We start from the raw sequence: 20567 nt of genomic DNA, 5'->3' as shown, positions 1-20567 counted from the left end.
TGCTTTTTGGCTGGCCCAGAGATGAAAATCTATATAAACATGTTTTCAGATTGTTAGTGGTATCAATTGTTTAGTGATTTTGTTGTTCTTACTGCAGCCTGATTTTCCCGATAGTATCAACCCCTGGGAGTAGTCCTAGCATAGGTCTAGGCTGTGGTAGCAGTCCTCGCCTTTTACCTGTGCCTGTGCTTGTTGTCAGCTGCTTCCCCGTTGCTTCTCTTTGCAGATTCCCTGAAGGAGCCACTGGACACGTTTGTGAAGCCGCTTCAGATAGTTAAAGTCCTGCGGCAGGCAGAGAGGAAAGGGCTAGTGTCTGCTCGACTGCTAGGAGCCGCCCATGCCAAGGGGGAGGTGCTGACGTTCCTGGACGCTCACTGTAAGTAGAGGTGGAAGTCAATGAAAGCTGGAGAGGTAAGTGGGACACATCATGAGAAAGCAGTGAGGAAAAGTAAACAGAGTGAGCTGAGAGTGCAGCAGCAAAGAGCAAGACTAGGAGTCTTGGGACAGACGTATGACTAGATTGAGGCTCTAAGAGTAATGCGAAGAGGTTTCATGATAAAGACACCAGGGGTGTGGAGAGGGTACATGACATGGCCTGGGAGAAAAGTAGAAGGTCGTGAATTAAGGAAAGTAAGAGGAATGATGATGTCGGAAAGCATGACATACCTATGAAAGGTCACTGTGGGGGAGGCAGAAACCAGGAGTGTAACAGACTGCGTGACACTGTCGGAGAAAATAGACAAAGCGAGATAAAGGCTGGGGTAAATGGGGCTTGGGAAACCATCAACCTGGGAAAATGATGACGAACATTAAAGATACTAAAATTATCAAGACGGAAAGAGTAACAGACCAAGACTTGCAGACAGACTTTCGTCAACGGATTCGGAGAGTGTAAAATAGATTGAAGAGGGACACTGGGAGATCCCGACACAGGACGAGTTACAGAGGCTGCAGGAGAATGTAGCCTGTGGAGGTTAAGAATGAGCAAAGTCCAAAGCAGGTACTTCCTAGGGTGATGGAACATGATGTCTGAGGAGGAGGAGAAAAGGGACGTGGGGGAGACTTCAGTGGAATATGTCGCTGGTGAATTAGTAGACTGAAAGGAAAGAGCTTGTAGGGCAGGAGATGAGGCCTAAACAGGTCAAGGCAGGCGACTATGGTACTGGGAAATCAGGAGTCCTGGGGTTGGGTCAGCATCCTGTGAATTCACTTTATCTTCCCAGGCCTATAAAAAGAAATTCTAACCTTGTGTAACGTAACCTGGTGCTGATGTAAAGCGCTCTAATGCCCTTAGGCCGAGTTCGCACTATAGAACAAGCATTTACAATGCAACGGTTTCGCCTTTGCCAAAGTTAGAGCTATTGGCATTGTAAATGACAATATTTTTATTTATGTGTTGGTTTTGAAAACAGATAAATAAATGGCATTGTCATTTACATTGCCAACAGCTTAATCTCTTGCAAATGTAAGACCTATTGTACCCTACTGGATTTCACTGAAGAAATTCAGAGTCTGGTCTGCAGGTGTCACGTGACAGATGCCCAATTGACAGCTGAGGGGGTTAAATCGTGCTGGGGTGGCACATTAAGGCAACGCTTGCTGAAAGCACTACACTACCCTACTGGAGTGTTAGTCTTTTTGGACATGGTCCACTCACTCATCTTGAAACAGGAAGCTCGCCACCAGTTCCACAAAAAATACCGTCATTAAATCTTTCCTTTTTAAGGGTTGGACATTTCAGTTGGCGTCTGCTCTCAGTCACGCTCGTCTTGTCGCCCATTGTCAATCACGCGCCTCTCTGTGCCTGGCTGTCAAGTGCCGGCGCCATCCTAGTGCGCATCTTCAGTCAGCCACGGTGTGCTAGCCAACCGAACTGCATTATGGGATGGCATGGTGGGTTAAAGAACCTGTTTTACAAACATGTGTCCGTGCTTGTGAGGAGGTAGTGCACCTGTTGAGGGAGAGAGAGTGTGTTTGCATATGTGCGTGCATGCATGTGTGTGTGTGAATAAGCACTTCCAAGATTTAGTGGGACTAAAGTTTTTATCTACAAATCATTGTTTTCAGCCGTGTTCTAATGGAATCAAAGCAACACTACACCCCCCATAATGCATAGTGTGATCACATAAAAGTACAGAACTGGAAAGAGTGTCCATAATGACCAGCAAGACGGTTTTCACCCTAAGAAGGATGTGCTTCAGTCTCCAGTGCCACGGGCGAGTGGAAACACACACTGTGCTGGTGGAGAAGTAGAAGAAGTACAAGTGTCCATAGAAGAGAAGTAGAGGGGATGCACTCTCCATTCCCTATGCACTCTCCACTCCGTATGCACTATCCACTCCCTATGCACTCTCCACTCCCTACGCACTCTCCACTCTCCACTCCCTACGCACTCTCCACTCTCCACTCCCTACGCACTCTCCACTCTCCACTCTCCACTCTCCACTCCCTATCCACTCTGCACTCTCCACTCCCTATCCACTCTGCACTCCCTATGCACTCTCCACTCCCTATGCACTCTCCACTCCCTATGCACTCTCCACTCTGCACTCCCTATGCACTCTCCACTCCCTATGCACTCTCCACTCCCTATGCACTCTCCACTCCCTATGCACTCTCCACTCCCTATGCACTCTCCACTCCCTATGCACTCTCCACTCTCCACTCCCTCTCCACTCTGCACTCCCTATGCACTCTCCACTCTGCACTCCCTACGCACTCTCCACTCTGCACTCCCTACGCACTCTCCACTCTGCACTCCCTATGCACTCTCCACTCCCTATGCACTCTCCACTCCCTATGCACTCTCCACTCCCTATGCACTCTCCACTCCCTATGCACTCTGCACTCTCCACTCCCTATGCACTCTGCACTCTCCACTCCCTATGCACTCTGCACTCTCCACTCCCTATGCACTCTCCACTCCCTATGCACTCTCCACTCCCTATGCACTATGCACTCTCCACTCCCTATGCACTCTCCACTCCCCACTCTGCACTCCCTATGCACTCTCCACTCCCTATGCACTCTCCACTCTCCACTCCCTATGCACTCTCCACTCCCTTGAGCTGCACTCCCTATGCACTCTCCACTCCCTATGCACTCTCCACTCCCTATGCACTCTCCACTCCCTATGCACTCTCCACTCCCTATGCACTCTCCACTCTGCACTCCCTATGCACTCTCCACTCTGCACTCCCTATGCACTCTCCACTCCCTATGCACTCTCCACTCCCCACTCTGCACTCCCTATGCACTCTCCACTCTCCACTCCCTATGCACTCTCCACTCCCCACTCTGCACTCCCTATGCACTCTCCACTCTCCACTCCCTATGCACTCTCCACTCCCTTGAGCTGCACTCCCTATGCACTCTCCACTCCCTATGCACTCTCCACTCCCTATGCACTCTCCACTCCCTATGCACTCTCCACTCCCTATGCACTCTCCACTCCCTATGCACTCTCCACTCCCTATGCACTCTCCACTCTCCACTCCACTCCCTATGCACTCTCCACTCCCTATGCACTCTCCACTCCCAATGCACTCTCCACTCCCTATGCACTCTCCACTCCCTATGCACTCTCCACTCCCTATGCACTCTCCACTCCCTATGCACTCTCCACTCCCTATGCACTCTCCACTCCCTATGCACTCTGCACTCTCCACTCCCTATGCACTCTCCATGCACTCTGCACTCCCTATGCACTCTCCACTCTGCACTCTCTATGCACTCTGCACTCCCTATGCACTCTCCACTCTGCACTCTCTATGCACTCTGCACTCCCTATGTACTCTCCACTCTTCACTCTCTATGCACTCTGCACTCCCTATGCACTCTCCACTCCCTATGCACTCTCCACTCCCTATGCACTCTCCACTCTCTATGCACTCTGCACTCCCTATGCACTCTGCACTCCCTATGCACTCTCCACTCTGCACTCTCTATGCACTCTGCACTCCCTATGCACTCTCCACTCTGCACTCTCTATGCACTCTGCACTCCCTATGTACTCTCCACTATTCACTGTCTATGCACTCTGCACTCCCTATGCACTCTCCACTCTCCACTCCCTATGCACTCTCCACTCTCCACTCCCTATGCACTCTCCACTCTCTATGCACTCTGCACTCCCTATGCACTCTGCACTCCCTATGCACTCTCCACTCCCTATGCACTCTCCACTCCCTATGCACTCTCCACTCCCTATGCACTCTCCACTCCCTATGCACTCTCCACTCCCCACTCTGCACTCCCTATGCACTCTCCACTCCCTATGCACTCTCCACTCTCCACTCCCTATGCACTCTCCACTCCCTCGAGCTGCACTCCCTATGCACTCTCCACTCCCTATGCACTCTCCACTCACTATGCACCCTCCACTCCCTATGCACTCTCCACTCCCTATGCACTCTCCACTCCCTATTGTTAGACGGGGACCTGGAGGGTCGGCCGAGCACAGTGATCGCACAGACAGGTAACTTCCCCCCCACAGATGGACACCACACAAAGATCAGGGTAACACCTTTTATAGGCAATTCTTGTAGTAGAGGGGTATGATACAAGGCGAACGGGACACGATGGTCCTCTCAATTCTAGTCTCTAGTAAGGGAAGGGGGTAGCGGGACAGTCTTGGTACCCACGGGTACGAAGGTGTAACGGTGATAGCTCACAATCCTCGAGCTCGGTGTTCGGATGGGTCAGACCGCGGCAGCGCCGGCAGGTCCCGAAGAGGTCGTAGGTGGCAACGGGCCGCGGCAGCGCCAGCAGGACCCAACGAGGATGAAGGTTACAACGGGCCGCGGCAGCGCCAGCGGGTCCCACGAGAAGGCAGGTTGCAACGGGCCGCGGCAGCGCCAGCAGGTCCCACGAGGATGAAGGTTACAACGGGCCGCGGCAGCGCCAGCAGGTCCCAAGGGGATGAAGGTTACAACGGGCCGCGGCAGCGCCAGCAGGTCCCACGAGGATGAAGGTTGCAGAGGGCCGCGGCAGCGCCAGCAGGCAGGACAATAGTTCGCAAGGCAGGGATGTGGCAGCGCCAGCAGTCCGTCAAGGATGAGTTCGTCGCGGTGTCTCTCGACTCCAGGATACAACTGCCTTCCTGTCCTGGGGCGGCCTCAGTTATAGGTCTGGCCCCCTTTGATGTCCGGACCCTCGCTCTTGGAGGTCGGGAGGTCTGGGATGAGGGAGTCCAGACACCCAGCAGGGGGGTGGAGCCAGCGCCCGAGGGGGCTGGGGGTGCTCGGCACCTGGCGGGGGAGAGCCATCGACACTTCTTACTCCCATTGACCTGCCACGTGGTCCGTTCACCTCCTGGGTGGAGGGTGGTGCCGGGATGTCGGGGCCTGGCCAGGCCCAGGGTTGGGGTCGGGCTGAGGCCGCGCGGCCGCGTGGTGCCGTGTCCAAGATGGCGGCTGGGCCGGGCAATGGTGCTGACGGTGGCCCGGGCCCTGTCCTGCGGGGAGGGAGCGAGCCCTTCATGTGGCCTGTCCAACACCTATGCACTCTCCACTCCCTATGCACTCTCCACTCCCTATGCACTCTCCACTCCCTATGCACTCTCCACTCCCTATGCACTCTCCACTCCCTATGCACTCTCCACTCCCTATGCACTCTCCACTCTCCACTCTGCACTCCCTATGCACTCTCCACTCTGCACTCCCTATTTATTATTTTATTTATTTTATATTCTTCTATAGCGCCTGAATAGACCCCCGAAGGGGTATCTCCGCGCTTTGCCAGTAAGAATATCCTCAGATAGATGTGAGTAGTGCATATAAACAGAGAGGGATCAGATGCTGGGGAATAGGTACGTTTTTAAGACCTTACGAAAGGTCAGATGGTTAGTGAGTATTCTCATCTCAGAAGGTAGGGAGTTCCAGAGCTTTGGTCCAAGATGGGCCAGAGCTCGCCCTCCTTGTCTGGACCTCTTTATTCTGGGCACCTGCAGAAGCTGCTGGCTGCCGGAACGAAGGGTGCGTCCAGGGGCATAGGGCAGAAAGATGTTGGCCAGATATTTTGGGCCTTTGCCTATCATGCTTTTGTGGATAGTGCATAAGGTCTTAAAATGTACTCGTGCCCTCACTGGCAACCAGTGGAGCCTAATCAGCAGAGGAAGGGAGGGAGTCCTAGGAGGGGCATTGAGGACTACCCTCGCTGCCGTGTTTTGAATCACTTGCAACTTTTTGAGCTGCCCTTCGTTCGCTCCTAGAAGGAGGCCGTTGCAGTAATCTACTCTGCTGATGACTAATGCCTGCACGAGTGTTTTCCTATGGCAGTCTGGCAGATAGGGGAACACTCTTCTTAACATTCCAATAGCTTGAAAGCAGGTGCTCGCCACCTGGTTTACATGGTCCTTGTAGGTGAGTGTCTGGTCTAATAACACTCCAAGGTTTCTCACCATGCTTTTAGGGGTGGGAACAGGGCCTAATTCCAGGGGCCACCAATCCGGTGCCCAGTGTGTAGCTGCATGCCCAAACAACATTACCTCAGTCTTTCCGATATTACATTGGAGGCAATTTAATGACATCCATGTGGATATTGCTTTCATCCCTTCTGCAAAAGATCTTTGTATTGCAGGGGTTAGATCTTTAAAGGGAAAGAGGAGTTGGGTGTCGTCAGCATACGACACTGGTGTAAACCCAAATGATCTTGCTAAGGTGGCCAAAGGGGCCACGTACACGTTGAAGAGTGTAGGACTTAAGCAAGATCCCTGTGGCACTCCCTTGTTGAGCTCTCTATAGATGGATTTGTGGGAGCCCAACCTGACCTCTTGGGAACGGCCTGACAGGAAGCTCTCCATCCATGTCAGTGCCACTCCCTCCAGTCCTACGCCCTTTAGTCGTTCAAGAAGCACTTCGTGAGACACCGTATCGAAAGCGGCGGAGAGATCCAACAGCACCAGGATCATAGAGCTACCTCCATCCAGTGCCATTCTGATGTTATTGGTCACTGTTTGGAGGGCTGATTCGGTGCTGTGGTCCGGCCTGAAACCAGATTGGGAATAGTCCAGGCCCTCCGTCGCTTCGAGATGTTGTGACAGATAGGTGTTCACATGCTTCTCAGCTATTTTGCTGATGTGTGGCAGGAGCGAGATGGGGCGCAAGTTGGAGAGGTCGGTCCATGGGGATGCAGCTTTCTTGCGTATTGGGTTTACCACCGCCCTTTTCCACTCTGCCGGGACATGTCCTTTAGTGAGAGAGATATTAATTATCTTTTGTATAAAGGGGCCCAGGAGAGGGATCAGGGGAGGAACCATCTTGGCAGGGAGGAGGTCATTTGGAGATCCTGATTTAATGTGAGTAATGAGATGAGGGAGATCTGTGCTTTCAATGGGGGGAAAAAATGACAATGGGTGTGGGTTATCTTTAGGCAGAGTTAAAGATGTGATCTTATTGGTGTCGCTCATGCTGTTCATGCTGTTATTGGCGGCCACTATTTTCTCATATATGTTGTTTATTTTACTCTCAAAAAACGATGATATGTCGTCGCATAAAATCTGTGAGAACTCCTCAGGGCTCTCACATGCGGCGGGTTTGATGAAGTTTTGAAGGATTTTAAAAAGCTCCTTAGGGCAGTTAACAGCTTCTTCCAGCTGTTGCAGAAGACGATTTTTTCGGGCCGTTCTGATGTTTTTGTAGTAAATGGATTGAGCAAGACGGAAGACCGCTCTAATCTCCTCAGTCTTATGCTTCCTCCATTTTTTTTCGGCTTGCCTACATTTCTGTTTTTGCTCCCTTAGCTCCTGAGTGTACCAACTTTCTTGTTTAGAAGAGGGGAACTCTTTGTATAGTTTTAAAGGGGCCAGGGTGTCAATGGCTTGCTTAATTGAGCCTGTGAATTTTTCCAGTGCTGTGTCTGCTGTGTCTTCTGCTAATATGATGCACTCTCCACTCCCTATGCACTCTCCACTCCGCACTCCCTATGAACTCCCTATGCACTCTCCACTCTCCACTCCCTATGCACTCTCCACTCCCTCGAGCTGAACTCCCTATGCACTCTCCACTCACTATGCACTCTCCCCTCCCTATGCACTCTCCCCTCCCTATGCACTCTCCCCTCCCTATGCACTCTCCACTCCCTATGCACTCTCCACTCCCTATGCACTCTCCACTCCCTATGCACTCTCCACTCCCTATGCACTCTGCACTCTCCACTCTCCACTCCCTATGCACTCTCCACTCCCTATGCACTCTCCACTCCCAATGCACTCTGCACTCTCCACTCCCTATGCACTCTGCACTCTCCACTCCCTATGCACTCTGCACTCTCCACTCCCTATGCACTCTCCACTCCCTATGCACTCTCCACTCCCTATGCACTCTCCACTCCCTATGCACTATGCACTCTCCACTCCCTATGCACTCTCCACTCCCTATGCACTCTCCACTCTCCACTCCCTATGCACTCTCCACTCCCTCGAGCTGCACTCCCTATGCACTCTCCACTCTGCACTCCCTACGCACTCTCCACTCTGCACTCCCTACGCACTCTCCACTCTGCACTCCCTATGCACTCTCCACTCCCTATGCACTCTCCACTCCCTATGCACTCTCCACTCCCTATGCACTCTGCACTCTCCACTCCCTATGCACTCTGCACTCTCCACTCCCTATGCACTCTGCACTCTCCACTCCCTATGCACTCTCCACTCCCTATGCACTCTCCACTCCCTATGCACTATGCACTCTCCACTCCCTATGCACTCTCCACTCCCCACTCTGCACTCCCTATGCACTCTCCACTCCCTATGCACTCTCCACTCTCCACTCCCTATGCACTCTCCACTCCCTTGAGCTGCACTCCCTATGCACTCTCCACTCCCTATGCACTCTCCACTCCCTATGCACTCTCCACTCCCTATGCACTCTCCACTCCCTATGCACTCTCCACTCTGCACTCCCTATGCACTCTCCACTCTGCACTCCCTATGCACTCTCCACTCCCTATGCACTCTCCACTCCCCACTCTGCACTCCCTATGCACTCTCCACTCTCCACTCCCTATGCACTCTCCACTCCCCACTCTGCACTCCCTATGCACTCTCCACTCTCCACTCCCTATGCACTCTCCACTCCCTTGAGCTGCACTCCCTATGCACTCTCCACTCCCTATGCACTCTCCACTCCCTATGCACTCTACACTCCCTATGCACTCTCCACTCCCTATGCACTCTCCACTCCCTATGCACTCTGCACTCTCCACTCTCCACTCCCTATGCACTCTCCACTCCCTCTGCACTCTCCACTCCCTATGCACTCTCCACTCCCTATGCACTCTCCACTCCCTATGCACTCTCCACTCTCCACTCCACTCCCTATGCACTCTCCACTCCCTATGCACTCTCCACTCCCTATGCACTCTCCACTCCCTATGCACTCTCCACTCCCTATGCACTCTCCACTCCCTATGCACTCTCCACTCCCTATGCACTCTCCACTCCCTATGCACTCTGCACTCTCCACTCCCTATGCACTCTCCATGCACTCTGCACTCCCTATGCACTCTCCACTCTGCACTCTCTATGCACTCTGCACTCCCTATGCACTCTCCACTCTGCACTCTCTATGCACTCTGCACTCCCTATGTACTCTCCACTCTTCACTCTCTATGCACTCTGCACTCCCTATGCACTCTCCACTCCCTATGCACTCTCCACTCCCTATGCACTCTCCACTCTCTATGCACTCTGCACTCCCTATGCACTCTGCACTCCCTATGCACTCTCCACTCTGCACTCTCTATGCACTCTGCACTCCCTATGCACTCTCCACTCTGCACTCTCTATGCACTCTGCACTCCCTATGTACTCTCCACTATTCACTGTCTATGCACTCTGCACTCCCTATGCACTCTCCACTCTCCACTCCCTATGCACTCTCCACTCTCCACTCCCTATGCACTCTCCACTCTCTATGCACTCTGCACTCCCTATGCACTCTGCACTCCCTATGCACTCTCCACTCCCTATGCACTCTCCACTCCCTATGCACTCTCCACTCCCTATGCACTCTCCACTCCCCACTCTGCACTCCCTATGCACTCTCCACTCCCTATGCACTCTCCACTCTCCACTCCCTATGCACTCTCCACTCCCTCGAGCTGCACTCCCTATGCACTCTCCACTCCCTATGCACTCTCCACTCCCTATGCACCCTCCACTCCCTATGCACTCTCCACTCCCTATGCACTCTCCACTCCCTATGCACTCTCCACTCCCTATGCACTCTCCACTCCCTATGCACTCTCCACTCCCTATGCACTCTCCACTCCCTATGCACTCTCCACTCTCCACTCTGCACTCCCTATGCACTCTCCACTCTGCACTCCCTATGCACTCTCCACTCCCTATGCACTCTCCACTCCGCACTCCCTATGCACTCCCTATGCACTCTCCACTCCCTATGCACTCTCCACTCCCTCGAGCTGCACTCCCTATGCACTCTCCACTCACTATGCACTCTCCCCTCCCTATGCACTCTCCCCTCCCTATGCACTCTCCCCTCCCTATGCACTCTCCACTCCCTATGCACTCTCCACTCCCTATGCACTCTCCACTCCCTATGCACTCTCCACTCCCTATGCACTCTGCACTCTCCACTCTCCACTCCCTATGCACTCTCCACTCCCTATGCACTCTCCACTCCCAATGCACTCTGCACTCTCCACTCCCTATGCACTCTGCACTCTCCACTCCCTATGCACTCTGCACTCTCCACTCCCTATGCACTCTCCACTCCCTATGCACTCTCCACTCCCTATGCACTCTCCACTCCCTATGCACTATGCACTCTCCACTCCCTATGCACTCTCCACTCCCTATGCACTCTCCACTCTCCACTCCCTATGCACTCTCCACTCCCTCGAGCTGCACTCCCTATGCACTCTCCACTCCCTATGCACTCTCCACTCCCTATGCACTCTCCACTCCCTATGCACTCTCCACTCCCTATGCACTCTCCACTCCCTATGCACTCTCCACTCCCTATGCACTCTCCACTCCCTATGCACTCTCCACTCCCTATGCACTCTCCACTCTGCACTCCCTATGCACTCTCCACTCTGCACTCCCTATGCACTCTCCACTCCCCATGCACTCTCCACTCTGCACTCCCTATGCACTCTCCACTCTGCACTCCCTATGCACTCTCCACTCTGCACTCCCTATGCACTCTCCACTCTCCACTCTCCACTCCCTATGCACTCTCCACTCCCTATGCACTCTCCACTCTCCACTCCCTATGCACTCTCCACTCCCTCGAGCTGCACTCCCTATGCACTCTCCACTCCCTATGCACTCTCCACTCCCTATGCACTCTCCACTCCCTATGCACTCTCCACTCCCTATGCACTCTCCACTCCCTATGCACTCTCCACTCCCTATGCACTCTCCACTCCCTATGCACTCTCCACTCCCTATGCACTCTCCACTCTGCACTCCCTATGCACTCTCCACTCTGCACTCCCTATGCACTCTCCACTCCCCATGCACTCTCCACTCTGCACTCCCTATGCACTCTCCACTCTGCACTCCCTATGCACTCTCCACTCTGCACTCCCTATGCACTCTCCACTCTCCACTCTCCACTCCCTATGCACTCTCCACTCCCTATGCACTCTCCACTCCCTATGCACTCTCCACTCTCCACTCCCTATGCACTGTCCACTCCCTCGAGCTGCACTCCCTATGCACTCTCCACTCCCTATGCACTCTCCACTCCCTATGCACTCTCCACTCCCTATGCACTCTCCACTCCCTATGCACTCTCCACTCCCTATGCACTCTGCACTCCCTAGGCACTCTCCACTCCCTATGCACTCTCCACTCCCTATGCACTCTCCACTCCCTATGCACTCTCCACTCCCTATGCACTCTCCACTCCCTATGCACTCTTCACTCTGCACTCCCTATGCACTCTCCACTCTGCACTCCCTATGCACTCTCCACTCCCTATGCACTCTCCACTCCCCACTCTGCACTCCCTATGCACTCTCCACTCTCCACTCCCTATGCACTGTCCACTCCCTCGAGCTGCACTCCCTATGCACTCTCCACTCACTATGCACTCTCCCCTCCCTATGCACTCTCCACTCCCTATGCACTCTCCACTCCCTATGCACTCTCCACTCCCTATGCACTCTCCACTCCCTATGCACTCTGCACTCTCCACTCTCCACTCCCTATGCACTCTGCACTCTCCACTCCCTATGCACTCTGCACTCTCCACTCCCTATGCACTCTCCACTCCCTATGCACTCTCCACTCCCTATGCACTATGCACTCTCCACTCCCTATGCACTCTCCACTCCCTATGCACTCTCCACTCTCCACTCCCTATGCACTCTCCACTCCCTCGAGCTGCACTCCCTATGCACTCTCCACTTCCTATGCACTCTCCACTCCCTATGCACTCTCCACTCCCTATGCACTCTCCACTCCCTATGCACTCTCCACTCCCTATGCACTCTCCACTCCCTATACACTCTCCACTCCCTATGCACTCTCCACTCTCCACTCCCTATGCACTCTCCACTCTGCACTCCCTATGCACTCTGCACTCCCTATGCACTCTGCACTCTGCACTCCCTATGCACTCTCCACTCTGCACTCCCTATGCACTCTCCACTCTCCACTCCCTATGCACTCTCCACTCCCTATGCACTCTCCACTCCCTATGCACTCTCCACTCCCTATGCACTCTCCACTCCCTATGCACTCTCCACTCCCTATGCACTCTGCACTCCCTATGCACTCTGCACTCTCCACTCTCCACTCCCTATGCACTCTCCACTCCCTATGCACTCTCCACTCCCTATGCACTCTTCACTCTCCACTCCCTATTCACTCTTCACTCTCCACTCCCTATGCACTCTCCACTCCCTATGCACTCTGCACTCTGCACTCCCTATGCACTCTGCACTCCCTATGCACTCTGCACTCCCTATGCACTCTCCACTCCCTATGCACTCTCCACTCCCTATGCACTCTCCACTCCCTATGCACTCTCCACTCCCTATGCACTCTGCACTCTTCACTCCCTATGCACTCTCCATGCACTCTGCACTCCCTATGCACTCTCCACTCTGCACTCTCTATGCACTCTGCACTTCCTATGCACTCTCCACTCTGCACTCTCTATGCACTCTCCACTCTCCACTCCACTCCCTATGCACTCTGCACTCCCTATGCACTCTTCACTCCCTATGCACTCTTCACTCCCTATGCACTCTTCACTCCCTATGCACTCTTCACTCCCTATGCACTCTGCACTCCCTATGCACTCCCTATGCACTCTGCACTCCCTATGCACTCCCTATGCACTCTGCACTCTCCACCCCCTATGCACTCTCCACTCTCCACTCCCTATGCACTCTCCACTCTGCACTCCCTATGCACTCTCCACTCCCTATGCACTCTCCACTCCCTATGCACTCTCCACTCCCTATGCACTCTCCACTCTGCACTCCCTATGCACTCTCCACTCCCTATGCACTCTCCACTCTGCACTCCCTATGCACTCTCCACTCTGCACTCCCTATGCACTCTCCACTCTCCACTCCCTATGCACTCTTCACTCCCTATGCACTCTTCACTCCCTATGCACTCTTCACTCCCTATGCACTCTTCACTCCCTATGCACTCTGCACTCCCTATGCACTCCCTATGCACTCTGCACTCTCCACCCCCTATGCACTCTCCACTCTCCACTCCCTATGCACTCTCCACTCTGCACTCCCTATGCACTCTCCACTCCCTATGCACTCTCCACTCCCTATGCACTCTCCACTCCCTATGCACTCTCCACTCTCCACTCCCTATGCACTCTCCACTCTGCACTCCCTATGCACTCTCGACTCCCTATGCACTCTCCACTCCCTATGCACTCTCCACTCTGCACTCCCTATGCACTCTCCACTCTGCACTCCCTATGCACTCTCCACTCTCCACTCCCTATGCACTCTCCACTCCCTATGCACTCTCCACTCCCTATGCACTCTCCACTCCCTATGCACTCTCCACTCCCTATGCACTCTGCACTCCCTATGCACTCTGCACTCTCCACTCTCCACTCCCTATGCACTCTCCACTCCCTATGCACTCTCCACTCCCTATGCACTCTCCACTCTCCACTCCACTCCCTATGCACTCTGCACTCCCTATGCACTCTTCACTCTCCACTCCCTATGCACTCTGCACTCCCTATGCACTCTGCACTCCCTATGCACTCTCCACTCCCTATGCACTCTCCACTCCCTATGCACTCTCCACTCCCTATGCACTCTCCACTCCCTATGCACTCTCCATGCACTCTGCACTCCCTATGCACTCTCCACTCTGCACTCTCTATGCACTCTGCACTCCCTATGCACTCTCCACTCTGCACTCTCTATGCACTCTCCACTCTCCACTCCACTCCCTATGCACTCTGCACTCTCCACCCCCTATGCACTCTCCACTCTCCACTCCCTATGCACTCTCCACTCTGCACTCCCTATGCACTCCCTATGCACTCTCCACTCTCCACCCCCTATGCACTCTCCACTCTCCACCCCCTATGCACTCTCCACTCTCCACTCCCTATGCACTCTCCACTCTCCACCCCCTATGCACTCTCCACTCTCCACTCCCTATGCACTCTCCACTATGCACTCCCTATGCACTCCCTATGCACTCTCCACTCTCTATGCACTCTCCACTCTCTATGCACTCTCCACTCTGCACTCCCTATGCACTCTGCACTCCCCACTCTGCACGCCCTATGCACTCTGCACGCCCTATGCACTCTGCACGCCCTATGCACTCTGCACTCTCCACTCCCTATACACTCTGCACTCCCTATGCACTCTCCACTCCCTATGCACTCTCCACTCCCTATGCACTCTCCACTCCCTATGCACTCTCCACTCCCTATGCACTCTCCACTCTCCACTCCCTATGCACTCTCCACTCTGCACTCTCCATGCACTCTGCACTCCCTATGCACTCTCTATGCACTCTCCACTCTGCACTCTCCATGCACTCTGCACTCCCTATGCACTCTCCACTCCCTATGCACTCTCCACTCCCTATGCACTCTCCACTCCCTATGCACTCTCCACTCCCTATGCACTCTCCACTCTCCACTCCCTATGCACTCTCCACTCCCTATGCACTCTCCACTCCCTATCCACTCTGCACTCCCTATCCACCCTGCACTCCCTATCCACTCTGCACTCCCTATCCACTCTGCACTCCCTACCCATTTGCTGTTAATCACCTTTGCAGCACGTACTTTATGGCCTCTGATGCTCTTCAGCGCTTTGCAGTGCGGTTAGGATATGAAGCGCTATATAAATTCAACTGTAATGCATTACGAAAAATGCCAAACCATGAAAAAACTCCCTGTTGCAAATCTTATGAGCATTTTTACAAGTGTCTCACGAGGGGCACGAGATGCTTAGCCCATACGAGTCTATTTAGGCCGTTTGGGTACTGGACACCCGCAGTTTTAAGGACATTATTAAAACGGACTGTAAAGTCGAACTGAAAGAATGAAAAGTTATGCATGCTGCAACAAAGGGGATCAGCCGAGCAATTTCACATCAGACAAACCACTGCGGAGTCCTCACTACAAATAAAGGGGCAAAAACTACTTTTAGCGCCCATGCACTTGATGAACAGCCAGATCGTGGCCTGTGTCTTCATCATGTATTTTTAACCAACGTACACTGAATTCACGTGCTCCACCACTAAAAAACAAGCACTCACCTGGGCTTCCTCGCATGGAATGACCAAAACAAACACAGAAGGAAAAAAAAACGAAACTCCGCCCACCGCCGCGATGACGACATCGCAGAGGCGGAGAGGGAAAAAATCGCGGGAACGCCCCCGAATCTGGTCCGGCCTTGACGGACAGATCCGGCTCCCAATGGCTAGCCTCCAATTATGGAGCTAGCTAATGGGAGGTGGGGGACGTTCCGATAGCCAATATGGTAAACAAAAGATTTCACCTGCGCGAACTGCTTGCGCAGATCGCCAGGTCGAAACCTAAAAACAGCTAAAGAAAAGGACAGATCGGCGGGAGCATAAATAGAGGGAGAATGCAAAATGTAACCGGCAAATGATCTCTGCACTTACCATGAGCAGTCTTAACTATAGACCTGTACAACATTTTTTGACTCTTGCCACATTTTAAGTCCCACTTCTTCCCTGTTTTCTTTACCAGTGTTTGACCCTATCCAGGAACAAAATATGTCTAAAAAGCTACAAGCCACATCGTTACAAAGATGGCTACTGATAGCTAGGAAACACACCAACATTTTGTCTACTAATAAGAAGATCGGTGTATACCTGTTGAAAACAACCTATAGCTCACTGTGACGATCCTGTCATGCTCTCCTTGGTATTAACCAGCAGCCTGGCCACATTGATGTGAGGGTGCCCCACGCCATCTCCCCATGACATCTGTTATTGTAGCTAGCAGCATACACAATACCCGGGGGCTTATTTTGTAACATTTTCATGAGTATGGATTATTTGCCAGTACAAAATACGGCTAGTAGTATTTGCAGAATGGGTTTACATAGCTTTGTAAGTGGAAAGAGCATTTGTTTGTTTTAGAGTGTTTTGGGGTATCTCTGTAAGAAAACAGGATGTTTTGCCCCATTTGGACTACCAGATTCTGGTTTTCGACTGTGACAGAGCACTTGAGCCTGCTAACCAAACCACAGTGCCAATGCTATTTCCCCAAAACTATTATGTGTGAATTGGTAGCCCAAACTGGCAAGGACTTTACTCCCTATAAGTCCCCAGATTGAACCAGTAGTACCAAGGGCATGAGTGGTAAAGGGGTCCCTGGGGCTTGCAGCACTGTTTGTGCCACTCCAAGTAGCCCAATGAAACTACTGACAGCAGGCCTGCCACTGCAGAATGTAGGAGCAGTGCAACCTGCTCGAACTTGACTTTGCCCTCACCATGTGAGGCAAAGTCTGTGCACTATCTTTGATATATGCCAGTCACCCCTATGGAAGACTTTCTAAAGTCCAGGAGGCCAGGTGCATTATATCAAGGGATGGACATGTAAGTGCAAGCTGACATGACCCTATTGTGCTCTTTACCATTAAAAGAAACTATAAGTGATAGACAGCCCACAAGATAACATGAGCTTGCATCCGGGCGGAGGAGGTCATACATCCTTCCTCCAAACACGCTAGTGAAGTGGCACATCAAGGTGGTGAACTTCAATGGTTGCATCGCCTTTGATATGCATCAGGGCTGACTTCCAGAGGAAGAAACAGGTGGGAAATTAGTTAGTTAAGGAGGTGTCCACCCCCAGAAGGCTAGCCACACCTCCAGGGTGAGCTGTCTGGTCTGTACACTGAAATTAGATTTCTGAGAACTTTAGGAGTGGCAGAATAGAGGGTTCCGGGTAGAAAAGGTGACCCACACCCCCAGGTGTGGTCACCTTTGGTGCAGAGTAGCTGCAGTGACTAGCAGCCCATTGGCTTCTTGCTCCCACACCCAAACTCCCCTAAATGTAGGATTTAAGGGACACCCCTAACACCAAAACCTCAGTTCTCAACACCCTGCATCAAAAAAGACAGAAGAAGAGACCTGTTTAAGCGACAACAAGACTTGCACAAAGCACAGGAGGGATACTCAACACCTGTCGCAACACTCTTAGACCTTCCTGATCAAGACTCGTCCTAGGCTATCTCTCGGTTCGACTAAACAGATGGACCCCTGTGGAAGCCTAAAGCACCCTCAGACTCCCCCGAACTAGTGGCTGTAGTCCCCTGCAAACTGCAGGTAAAACAACACTCTGGTTCTGAAAAATCGCTGGGCATCAGATCGCCCAGTCTAGTGGATTGTGGGAACTGTAGTCCTGTGATCCACAAATGAGCTACTGTGTTCCCATGGACCACCAAATTTCCGAAATTACGTTCTGTTCTACTTAACCGCTGCCAAGGCTTGTTGAGCACCAGTCCAGCAACCAACACTTTTACTCAATGCTGAATCAAGAGGAACTCAATTCGACATTTGACCAATGTCAGCAACCACTCCATTGTTGTTTTTTTCCCTAACAGCACCATTTCCGCAGTACAAGCAGATCTGTGGCTCCTGCTCAGTACCAGGGGCAGCCAGGACAACTCTTCTCCTGGGTTCCACGGGCCAGGTAAAATTGAACTGACTCGTGTGGCTTGCTCCTGGGACCCATACCACCTTTGCCCTGCAAGGGTACAACGCATCTTGACCTGCAAGTGATCGATTGTCACTCCTGTTTTTTCCTATGTTACATTTTCACTGTATTTTTGTATTGGTTTTCTATTACTTTTAAAATCAATACCTCCGGCTGTATGTATGCAATTCCGTTCGTTTTGGTGTCTAAATTAAGATAAAAATACACTCTATTTTAATTAATTGGTGATGGATTGCTCACGAGTTCTGTCAATTACTTATTGTCCATGTTGATTCTTTGAAATGCTTAACAAATGTTCCTCTAATAAAGCCTGACTGCTCTTTGCCACACTACCAGGACTGAGCTAAGGATTTAATAGTTTGAATCCAAGGACCATCTTTGGGGTATCGTGATAGTATTGCATGGTGAGGACTGACCCCCACACCACATAATACTCCACTTCCCTACAATCTCCCATCCTTGTTCCCGTCGTCCATCTCATATTAAGACAACTGAAATATATACTAGGAATTGGGTGAAGAGGTAGAAAAAAAAATAATGGTCGTCAGGAAACAGGGAGTGGCTCAGTGTTATCTTAAGGATCTTGGAGGCCTTGGACAAGACCTATTTTTTGGGCCCATGTCGGGAACAACTCTGAATTTTATTACCCATTTCATTCAACTTTGAATTTTATTACCCATTTCCTTCTATCTCATGATACCAAAAAATATTGAATTATATGTTAAACTTTTAGAAACTTTTCAAAAGCAGCTGAAATATGTTGTGCGTGCGGACCCAAAATTACTTCAGATAACACCAGGGTGAGATATTCAGAAGTAAAGGTAGGCAGAGACAGGGAAATGGAATAGACAAAGGTCAACTCAAGTCCATCTTCTCAGGGGGTCCCTTGGAAGATGGGGGTCCTGGACAATTTTGCACTTTGCTCATGCCGTAAAACATCTCTGGTGTGGCTCATCCCGGTCCCGTGAAAACAATAGATTCAAAGTTATCTACTGCCACATATCTACCATTAATAAATTACTAGAAACATTTCGCCATTTTAAATTAATAAACCTACATAAGCATGCTTTCCATGTGGGAGTGAGTTATTGACAGTGGGTATACATACATGTTCACTTCAATTCAGTTCAGAAACTCTGTTTATTTAGACGTTGGTCTGTAAAACATGACATAAAAACAACATACATTTCTGGAAAAAAAAACAATAAAAGTCTATCACATTTAAACTCTAAAAAAATCTTAATTTCCAATAAATACCAACCCACTGAACATACATCTAAAAAATGCATATGAGATAAAAACTTTCAGGCTTCCCACCTGTTCAAATTCTTTAAAATGCATCTCCGCCTTTACATCATTAAAAATAAGCAATCAAGTTAAATGTGGGGATTCGTACATTTCATTCCCATTACACATTTACAAACACCTCCCTTTACTTTTAGCCCCTTTGCCATCCCAACATGGGAATACAAGGGATTAAGTCCAATTCTAAATCTAAATATTTCAAGCCTAATTTCTGCGCATATCTGAGCTAGACTTCTTTATCAGGCTTTTCACAAAATCCCTTGCCTTCAACTCGAGCGGCAACAAAATCAACTCGAATCGCCGCGCGTTCTTGTGCACCACATGGTGACATTCGTGCTGATTTTTCAGCACTGCTCGCACTTCTGATGCTAAATTGCAGTGTGAGCAGTGCAACGTGCATATTTTCCACCTGTTGGAGGAACTCTGCGGATTTTTGCAGTTTTTATGTGATGCCGCAAACTGAAACTCTACGAGTTCTGCCCACCTAAGTGACAATACATATTCACTTCATCGATCTCTGATTTTCCCAGACACCATTTAAATTCTTTCGTCTGATGCCCAAATATCAATATTTGTTCTCCATAATAAGTATAAGTAGTTTTTTATTTGTACAATAATGTCTAATTTTCTTTAGAGGCCTATTTAGGTCCTGCCCATAATTAGGAAGTTGTCAGCATAAAGCAGACATGACACATATCTACGTTCTATCCTAGGATACAAGGATACCGTTCCCGACAGTTCCCGACAGGACCAAAGCAAATCCCATATATAGAGTTCAAGTAATGTCAGGACCAATATATAGCCCGGACGTAGACAGTTCCTTGTCTCAATATTTTCTGACTATATGAAGCTGGATCTCTATATACTATACCAAAAAGAGGTATAGTGTGCATAGAGACCAGTGGATCCCTGGAGGCTTTACAGAAGCTAAGAAGATAATACTAATCCTCTCTTTTGTGGTAGTGTGGGTGAGCAGTTAGGCTTATCAGAGGGCAGCGCTAAGCACTTGTACACACAGTGGCGATCAATGAGACATACACTCAATGAATACATCCATGACCAATTCATACAAATAATACTTGT

The 20567-nt window shown here is 51.0% G+C and overlaps 1 protein-coding gene across 8 annotated transcripts in view; it reads left to right on the top strand.

Moving 5' to 3' along the window:
- Positions 1–20567, top strand: part of LOC144756294 (polypeptide N-acetylgalactosaminyltransferase 6-like) — a 752356-nt gene that overhangs the window by 301767 nt on the left and 430022 nt on the right. For all 8 annotated transcript variants that reach the window (XM_078645971.1, XM_078645970.1, XM_078645969.1 and 5 more), the window contains one exon: positions 227–376. In XM_078645971.1, coding sequence (XP_078502097.1) covers positions 227–376 — 150 coding nt within the window. The remainder of the gene's footprint in view (positions 1–226; positions 377–20567) is intronic.

This window comes from Lissotriton helveticus, chromosome 5_1 (assembly GCF_964261635.1).
Source record: "Lissotriton helveticus chromosome 5_1, aLisHel1.1, whole genome shotgun sequence".
Classification (NCBI taxonomy): Eukaryota; Metazoa; Chordata; class Amphibia; order Caudata; family Salamandridae; genus Lissotriton; species Lissotriton helveticus.
Note: the sequence above shows the minus strand (reverse complement) of the source record. Positions and strands in the feature narration are given on the sequence as shown.